Source organism: Urocampus carinirostris, chromosome 9 (assembly GCF_059441175.1).
Source record: "Urocampus carinirostris isolate Australia breed hairy pipefish chromosome 9, RoL_Ucar_1.0, whole genome shotgun sequence".
NCBI lineage: Eukaryota > Metazoa > Chordata > Actinopteri > Syngnathiformes > Syngnathidae > Urocampus > Urocampus carinirostris.
This window is the reverse complement of record NC_142357.1, coordinates 12,258,893-12,268,812: the sequence shown is the minus strand read 5'-3', so window position 1 is coordinate 12,268,812 and position 9,920 is coordinate 12,258,893. Positions and strand designations below refer to the sequence as shown.

General features: G+C 39.0%; 1 protein-coding gene across 1 annotated transcript; it reads right to left on the bottom strand.

The window, feature by feature from the left end:
* Positions 1-662: 662 nt before the first annotated feature.
* On the bottom strand, positions 663-5,079 carry LOC148359331 (complement C1q tumor necrosis factor-related protein 3-like). Its single transcript, XM_088343991.1, has 3 exons — positions 4,142-5,079; positions 2,996-3,130; positions 663-934 (listed from the first exon to the last, which is right to left on the bottom strand). The coding sequence occupies exons 1-3, from the start codon at positions 4,314-4,316 to the stop codon at positions 663-665; spliced, it is 582 nt and encodes a 193-aa protein (XP_088200117.1). The 5' UTR covers positions 4,317-5,079.
* Between the last annotated feature and the right edge of the window lie 4,841 nt (positions 5,080-9,920).

The window sequence follows — 9,920 nt, the reverse complement described above, 5'->3', positions numbered from 1 at the left end:
CCTTTACTGAACACGTTTAACATTTTTGCTTCTCTGTCCTGGACCTGTTTTTTCTCGCTCTCGACACTGCCTTCGCTCGACACGGAAGTGCCACTTTCGCGTTTCAAGTGATCTGCTACCCGTGACCGATGATCACCGGATCGTGGGTGCATGCCCTTTCCTCCTTCTAAATAAAGCTGAGTAAACGAGCGCGATTGGGTCCCATCTCCGTTTCTGGTCCGTGACAGTTAAATATCTACATGGAGAGAAATTCAGCATCTGGTTACTCTGTGTTTGAGACTGCGCCACCATAATTCTATATAGTTTTATTTTGTAGGTAAATGTAAACACCCTTCGGGTTTGTCTTTAAAGTTAGTGTAATTTCATGTAAGTGAAGCAAGAGTCTCTTTCTCTATCTTTTGTATTCTCTCTCCTCCCCCTTTTCTCTCTCTCTCTCTTTCTCTCTCTATCAAAGGTGCTTGTGACTGGTCAATGAGTGGTGTCATCTCTGTGTAGTTTTCTTAGTATAGGCTAAACAATTTGAAAGTGTAAATTGAGTGGAAGCAATTATAATATTGCATTCTTACACATTTTCTAATGAGGAGTCGGATTTCCAATCACTATCACAAAATCCACAAACTCAAGGTAACTGACACATTTTATTTGTCTCTTTAAAATGGAGTTTACATGCGTTGAATGAGGTAGCCGCTGAACGTGGTGAGTTGGCTCTGGTCGAAGATGGTGTTTCCTTTGAGGAGGGTGACGGACAGTTTGTCACCCGCCTCCAGTTCCAGTGGCATCCCGTTGGCGTCGCTGCTAAAGGTTCCTCGAGTGTTGTAGATGGAGAACATGTTGACGCCATTCTTTGTGACAGCCGCGTTCACTGACCCCCAACGGCCCACGCTGACGTTGAATAGGATGAAGTAAAGACCCTTGACGGGAGCTGTAAAGATGCCTATGGGGAAGATTTTGAGGACCACCGCAGGGTTAACATAAGGAATTGAAAACTCAAGTTCTAGGTATACGGCGCCTGTGCCTTGCCATTTTGTCCCCAGTGTTTTTGTGGAACATATTCTGTTGGTTTGACCCACGCTTGTGTTAAAAACAACCCTCAACAACTTTTTCACTTTCAATTCAAATTTTCATAACTCTTTACTTCAAAGGACAATGTGTATTTTTTAGTGCTTTCTAGTGGTAAAAGAAAAAGCTTAGTCACTAAAAAACAGTATTGGTTTGAATGAAAAACAAGATTACAGAGCGTGCATTTTTCTAAATACTTGTAAGTTGAGAAACTTACATTTATTTCATTCAACATGAGCCTCTCATCTTTCTGGGACAGGTTCCCAAAAACCCAAAATCTCGCAGAAGGCTGGCCAGAAAGTGAGAAGGACATATGGTACGTTTTGGTCACTTTCAGTCCCTTTAGTTTGAATTCTTCCTTGTGCTTTTTAGCAGACATGGGGACTTGAGACTTAGTGACTTGGACTCGAGTCGACTCGAGTCGCTGTTTTTATGACTTGTGACTTGACTTGGACTTGGCAATCTAAGACTCGGGACTTGACTTGTGACTTGACTTGCCCAAGAAAAAAATACTTGGGACTTACTTGGGACTTGAAGGTGAAGACTTGAGACTTACTTGAGACTTGCACATGTGTGACTTGGTCCCATGTCTGCTTTTTAGGACTTGTTTTCGGTTGCACTGCACAGTATAGTGACATCTCGTTTTCAAATATAGAAAACTAGTTTAATGGTGCCCTTATGATGGCATTATTAGGCCTATATCAATTTTACCGGCACATAAAAACTTTGAGGTAAGTTGTATTACATAAGGTAAACATGTAAAATAGATATTTTAATGTTTAAGTGAATGATCTGCATTTATATAGCGCTTTTCAAGTCAATGACTTCCCAATGCGCTCCATGTTTCCCAATAGCGGCCTTGCAGCCATGTAAGACGCTAACCTGCCTATTGGGGGTAATAGGGGTTCAGTGTCTTACTCAAGGACACTTCAGCATGTAACACGGACAAACTGGGATTCGAACTGGGATCCCTTGATCCCAAAACGAGCGCTCTACCTCCTGAGCTACTGCCGCCCCTTTAGAATAGAATTTACTTTTATTGTCATTCTTTGTAACAATGCACACAGAACGAAATGTTGATACACCTGACCCGTACAGTTAAACTGTAGCGAGCCGATGCAGCCGCAGCCAAACAGGGCGCAGCCATTTTAGTCATCAGGTGACCAAACCCCCCAATTCCAACCCTTAATGCCACGGTGGTACAGAAGCTGAGTGGTTAGTGGCACAGTTCTAACGTCATGGCTTTAAATCCGGCTACCAACCTTCCTGTGTAGAGTTTGCTTGTTCTCCCCATGCTTGCATGGGTTTGGTCCGGGCACATTCCAAAAACATGCGCATCCGCTTAATTGGCCGGTCCAAATTGTCCCTAGGTGTTAATGAGTGAGTGAGTGGTCTGTCTGTGTATGCTCTGTGACAGGCAGGCAACCAGTTGAGGGTGGCCCCTGCCCACTGCCTGGGGATAGCTGGGATGGGCTTCAGCACTTTCGTGACCCTACTGAGGATAAGCGGTGCAGATGATGGATGGATGGATGAATTGGCACCTCTGCTATATGGTGTCTTTATGTAAGGGCAGTCCAAAACTTTTTCTATAGAGGGCAGTTACACAAATACTGAAAAATACAAGGACTGCATTAGAAAATCTGTTCAGCTGTACCAAGATTTGTAAACCCATTTTGTTGTGTTTTTGGAAGAAGGAACCCCAATGTTTTTTTTTCTAAAGTTAGTTTTGCGTTTAATAAAAAATATTAAATGAATAAAAATAAGATGACTTTGGATACTAAATATAAGCTGTTCAGTGTAGAAAACACATTTCTCAAACATCAATGGTCCCTATATTTAGGTTTTCCCATATTGCAGGCAGAAATAAAACACGATCCTCCATGACAGAGTAAGATGAAGTATGCTTTGATAAACAAGGCAATACAGTGCTTCCTACCTGTGTCAGTGTCATAGCCATTCCCAAGATTGGTGAGGACTCTCCTGAATACCAGTGTTGAATCAGTGCTGAAGGGCCCCAAGTAGGTAAATTCTGACCTGGCGATGAGCGCTGCCGCAAAGGCTACTGGTTTGGCTGCACACATACCACAAGATAACAATGGATTTACATTAAATGGAGTATTTTCCTTTACTGACGCTTCTTCTTTGTTTTCCCTTTAACTTAATACCTCCCATAAGGAGAATTGGCATTTTTCTTTTGTTAATTAAATCATGGAGATGAGACCAGACAAGATGAGACATGTAGCACATAAAACCGGATGTGCAAGTTGCGACAGCCCGACGACACAGATTGCGAGCCTGCATTGCCGTCCAGTTGTATTTGCTAGGTGACGGTGTCAGCTCTGTTCTAAACACAGCATCTCTGGATGTAGACCTACTGTACTTTGTGTATGTTTTGAAGGAAGACAGACGTTCTTTTGCCCACAAGCTTGTTTGGCTGTTGGGTTACAGGCCAAATGCTGAATAAAGCAGTTCTGTTGATGTCTTTACTATAAAAACAGATAAAACCGAAAATTCTGGGCTTGTGGGTACAGCACAATGCAGTAATTGTTTCACATGCGCTATCAAATTGGCTGACAATTATTGAAATCTATGCCAAAAACAAAACAAATTCCCCAAATCCCAGCTTACCACCAGTCCTTTATCCAGACTAATTTGGGGAGGTAGTTGGATCAGATACAAGGCAAGGCTCATGGACACCGATCCAACACTTTATCGGAACACCCATTAGAACAATCTACAGACTGTATAACAAGTATATTATTAAACAAATTGTGACGTCAAGTGAATAAAACAAGTAAATACGTAAATAAATACATACAATTATACGGATGATTGTAAGGTGCATTTATAATGACTAAATGAAGGAGATATGAATGACTGAATTCATTAAAAAAAATCATAGATAACCATGGTTTTATATGCAGTGACACATTTCAATATGGAAACAGTTTTAAAAAAGATATTTTAGTGGGAAAATCAGGGACATAAAAGTCCTGAGAGGAGTAGTGCAATTTTAAAGTGGTGATGCCATAAAGCCCAAATTCATCGCTTCATATCATGTTGTGTCATTTTAACAACCGACCTGCTTCGGCTGCGTCCCTCTCTAGCTTGTCCATGTGCTCTGCTAGGTGGCGCACGAGAATGCTCTGGTCCTGTTCCGATCCATGCTTGTCCATGAAAAAGGACTGAGCCCAAACGCTGCTTAAAGTGAACACGATTAGCAACATTGCCGTGGTGGTAGAGGTGAAGGGAGCCATGACTGGAATGGACACAGAGGTAAATCTTCTCCGTCAGTTAACCCTTTTATTCTTTCGACCTGAACTTTGCTTTTGTGTTCCCTGCAAAGTTTGTTCACCTATAGAATGTGAACTTTGGCCATAAACATTTACATTCAGGTAGCTAGCACAAATGGCTTCAAGCTAGTAGTTAGCCTGTATGCAAATGCTAATGGGCCTAAGTAAGTGTTCCATTCTTTATACACACCTATTCATTTTACACCTTTTATAAGTCAAATGCATTTATTTTAATTAATGGTTCTTCTTATATTATATATTATACATTCTATATTATACATTATACATTATATATTCATTCTTATATCAAAACTGTTATTATTAATATCATTACAATTGTTGTTACATCATTGGTATATTTGGTGGGGAAGATGAAGGGGTAGGTAATATAAGCATTTGCTTCTTACTACCCCCTTTCGAACATATTATGTAACGTTATTCTGTTGTTGAGTTATTGTTTTTGTTCTGATTTTCATTTGATGTTCAAAAAATGGTAAAAGGGATTACTGCAAATTCTAGATGACAACCTGCTCCTTTTTTTCTGCGTATTACAATATGATGCGGCATCTTCTTTTTTCCTTTCTTTCTTTCTTAGCACCAACGGTAGTTGCTAGCGAAGGACGAGTACCTGATAATTATATACAACCTTATATGATGTCACATTTTTCAGGAAAAATACACCCGTTAAATGACACCTGCTTTCATACTAAAATATTCAATCAGCGGACACTACTTTTGATAAAGATTCCAAGCATTTATGGAAGTTTATTTGTTTTATGTAGTAGTAGCAGCAATACTTCACTCTATTACTTTGTCATGTGCCCCTTTGATACATACTGTTCACAGGCTGTTGTGATTATACGGGCTTCTGAATTTTAGTCAGAACAGTAAATTCAGTTTTGTTTTGTGAATGTTTTTTGCCGCACTCATGCGTTCAGTATATTTTGATACCAATTTATTTAATACAGACTGTTGCCCTAATTGATGGAAAACGACAGCTGCAGACACAGTCAAGCGAATGTCTAATCGTGGCATAATGTGTTACTTTTCTGCACTAGACATTTCCCCACTGATTTTTTTTTTCCAAATGTAAAAAATGGAAGTAAGTGTCATTTTTATGGCTGTTTATGTCTGCAGCCAAATGTTGGATCTGGCTTGTACAAAAACAAAGTTGAGTTTCTTCCTTAAATTCGCCTATGGGGCTTTTAATCAGGTACGCTCTGCTGTCCGGAATTCACAGTAAAACACTGTGGAGGTCCGTACTGTCATTACCCATAACTCTTGCAAATGACACCCAATTTTTGTTCAGTCAAATGCAAATTTTCATTGGCGTTTTAGTAAAGAAACTAAAAGAAGACAGACAAAATAATGAGCCCAGTGGGTTACTGCCAATTAAATGAGAGATGTGTTTCCGGAATTGCAAGAGCAATCCAGATTTTAGAATGAGATAGCGCCCGTCGTCAGCAACTGCATTAGCCCCGTGCCGGGGGAGATGAGGCAAATCCATTCCGGTTCATTCATTCATTCATTGTGACGGAGGCGTAATTAAGTCTGCTGGCTGCTACATAAAAGCTGCCTGACACCTACAAAGGCTGCTATGCTACTTCGTTACGGACACACAGAAGCCCAAATGACCGTGATGGCAAGCAGACTATAGATGACCATATGGACTCTGGACTACTAGCTACAGGTACACACTGAAAATAGTCAGTACAAACACATAGTGCTCCACATAACATGTGATGGACAAAAATATTTGCAGTATTTGTGTTTGACTTTGCTGCCTGGGACTTGTTTAAGGTTCTAAATCTGGAGACTTTGATGACCTGATGTTTGTAAGACAAGTGTGTATAGAGAAGCTATATTAAATTCTCTTTTTCCTGTTTTCTGTCTAAGAATTTAGTATTTGTGTATATGTGTCAAGTATCAATGTCTTTTTATGCTCCTGTTGCTGGCTTTATGCATTATTATTATTTTTATTATCATTATTATTATTAGTAGTATTAGTATTAGTATTAGTATTAGTATTAGTATTAGTATTAGTATTAGTATTAGTATCAGTATTAGTATTAGTATTAGTATTAGTATTAGTATTAGTATTAGTATTAGTATTAGTATTATTGTTATTATTATTATTATCCCTCCATCCATCCATTATCTGCACTGCTTATCCTCAGTAGGGTCACAGGGGTGCTGGAGCCCATTCCAGCTTTCTTCAGGTACTGGGCAGGGAACACCCTGAAGTGGTTGCCAGCCTGTCACAGAGCACACAGGGACAGACAACTCCTTCGCTCATTCACACCAAGGGACAATTTGGACCGACCAATTAACCTAAAATGCATGTTTTTTGAAATTTGGGTGGATACCAGAGTGCCCGTAGGAAATCCATGCAGCAACAGGAAGAACATGCAAACTCCACACAGGGAAGCTGCGTTTCTATTGTCTGGTGAGAGATGATTCTGGTGTGTGATTTGTTTTTCTTCCCCGTTCTCTCTTTTACTTTCAAAAGTGAAATAATAACAATTCTTGAAAACATAAGGTTTGTTTGACCACCCGTAAAAAAAAAATCTTTGACAGGATGAAAAATGTTTATTGCACGCAATTGTCCAAATGTAGAGTTTTCCTGTTAAATGCTGATCCGTGTAATGTTCAAATACGTAGCTTTGTGCAACATTCTCTTTTACCCAAAAAACGGCCTGCAGAGGGTTGGCTCTACTTGCCCAAGACACAGTACAGGATGTTGTGCCGCTATGACCCAGGTGATTAAAGGATCCCTGAACAATGATTTCTTCTTTATTTATTTAAACAGTGACCAATAATATTCAGTTTCTTAACCCAATAGTCACCTGAGTTCATTATTTTGCAGACAATACAAGCACCATCGTTGACCATTACTGTTGGCTCAATGTACCTTTAGACAGAGCAACTACTTCCTGAATGTAATTGTCTCCACTTTTTCCTGATAGGGTACATGATTTTGTCTAGGTTTGCTTGATTCAAGTAACCATGACGACTGGGGCTCGACAGACCTGGGGTGATATTAAATTGAGGAAGTAGTGGAGCGTTGCAAAGATCCCATGGACCTTATTAGACTTTTTGAGAGGTCTTTACTACTGGCCTTGTTTTTGTCCTCTTCTGCCACTTGCAAGGACAAAAGCTGCCAGCTGTACGCAGGATATCTGACTAGCCTGTGGTAGGTGATGATCATTGAGAATAATAATTGGAAGGTTTCGTCTTCAAAGCAAGGTAGACAAAGCTTTAAATTGCTAATACAGCTATTTCTCAAAAATGATTTCACCATGGATAGTTTATTCTTATGTGCCGTCCACTGTGCTGGTCATTGTAAACTTGAAATGTGTCAATGGATATATGTAGTCATAAGCGTGTGACTTTTCCAGTTCTGTCATCTTCATTCTTTTAATCGTCACATTATTTGAATAGAGTTAATCATTTAATGGTAATTCGTGCACTTTATGATTATTCATGTATCCAAATGTAGTCATTTACTTATTTTCTTTGTCTTACTGTATCCATTCATTCAGTTTTAGAGTATCTCCATTTTTCTAGGTGGTGTTCTGATTTGCTTTTGGGATGGGAGGCCTTGAGCCGTATCTGGCTACCCGCACGACTCCGTCTGGACTGACTTGTTCCGATTTTGCTATAGCCAACTGGGGTTGGCTCCTTTGGTAAATAAATGATTGTCAACCACTTCAAAAGGTCACTTGTAAAATGAATACAGCTTTGTTCTGCATTCACAAGCCCATAAAATGTATTGTTATTCATTTATTTGTTTAACAGTAATAATATCAGTATCTGCTAAGTCAAGCGCTTGTTTTTAACCTGTCTCGTCTCAAGACCCAATTGTTGATTTAAAAACATGAAGGAAGAAAAAGTCTATCCTCTTTCATAGCTTTATGACCATGCTTTTTTTAAACTTCAAATAATTTTAAATAATCAAATGAACATTTTCTGATTACTTGTAAAGATACCTAGCGAATTTCTTGAGAAAAATCTAGGGAGACATTAGTTTTGTGTAAAAATAAATAACAGATAATTGAGAATTGTCCAGGAACCTGACCTTACATCTAAAATCTTGTTTTACATAAAGCATTTTTTGTCATGGTTGCCATGGCGCCCAATTGGTCCCCGCCGTGTGGCGCCAGGTCCTGTCACGGTTGCCACGGCGCTCAATTGGCCCCGCCCATGGACACCAGCTGAAACGCATTGACAGATTGCTCCCTGACTACTTAAACGCTGTCCTTTGAGTCGTTTGTTGTCGAAGCGTCTGCGAAATTCCTGCTAAACTCTGTTGTGATAAATTAAGCCCTGTGTATCCCCGTTTTTGCCTGTGATTTTGCTCTTGTTTTGCTCTCGCCCGATCGGTTTGATTTTGTCCACTTCCTCGTTCCGATCAATCTACTTCCGCGACCAACGATCCCCGGATCGAGTGTGCGCTCATTCCTCTTCTCCACAATAAACTGTGAGTAACGTTACGCGATTGGGCTCTGCTTCCTGTTTCCTGTTCTGGTTCCTAACATTTTTGTAAACATCAAAGACTCATGTAGAGGAAAAATTGGTGAGGAAGTTAAAGTTTATGTTCATTTCTTAATGTTGTAGGATCAAAAAGTTTTGGAAATGTATATCTATCCATTCATGATCAGCATTGTTTATCCTCACTAGGGTATTTCAAAATGATTTATTGTAACATGTATTAGTTTAACGTTTTTAGTTTTTAAAATATTTTGACTTAAAAATAACGAGTTGATTATTTTTTTAACTCTCTTTTTTTCTAAAAAGCTCCTTCTATCTTTGGGCAGTGGGTAGGGTATACCCTGAACTGGTAACTAACCAATCACAAGAGAAATTGAGAACAAAATATTTTACAACTGTAATAATTTTAGGCTTTCCGAAAAGCTAACCGTGCAAGCTTTTAAAATGTGTGAGATATCAATCAATCAAGCAATCAATCAATCTTGTTCTGTTTGTAGATCGTTTTCCCAATATTAAGTTTTTGTAATTTCATTTTAGCTATTTTTATTGATTTTTTGTTCCCCAAATTTAAACTGAACTTTTAGTAGTTTGGGGTATCAGAAACGGAAGAAAATCCAATAAAATATTGTCAAATAACATGTAGCAAAAAAGAAAGTAATATTATTTAACATGACAACAGATTTTTTTTTATTTTTATTTACTGTATTTATTGTTATTCTCATTAAGAGTTATTTTGCAGTGCATAAAGAATAAAAACATTTGTCAAATGAGAAATTTGGTCAATGACATTTTTAGGAGTTGAAAAATGATTGTTGCTTTCAAACAAGAAAATTGGCGGACCCCTGGCATTGACAAAAACAACGTGGTTCCTCTTTCAACCCCCTCCTACTCCCGAAAGAAAGCCACACAGGCTGCGTTCAAGTGTTCTATTAATACAAAATGAGGAATAGGCGCTGTGCTCCAGATTGATCGTTTTAATTAAACTGGCTCAGGGACAAAACCGGCCCACATGAATCACTCATGAACCGACTTGTTTTTTCACACCAATGGGGATTTAAAAAAAATAAAAATAAATTT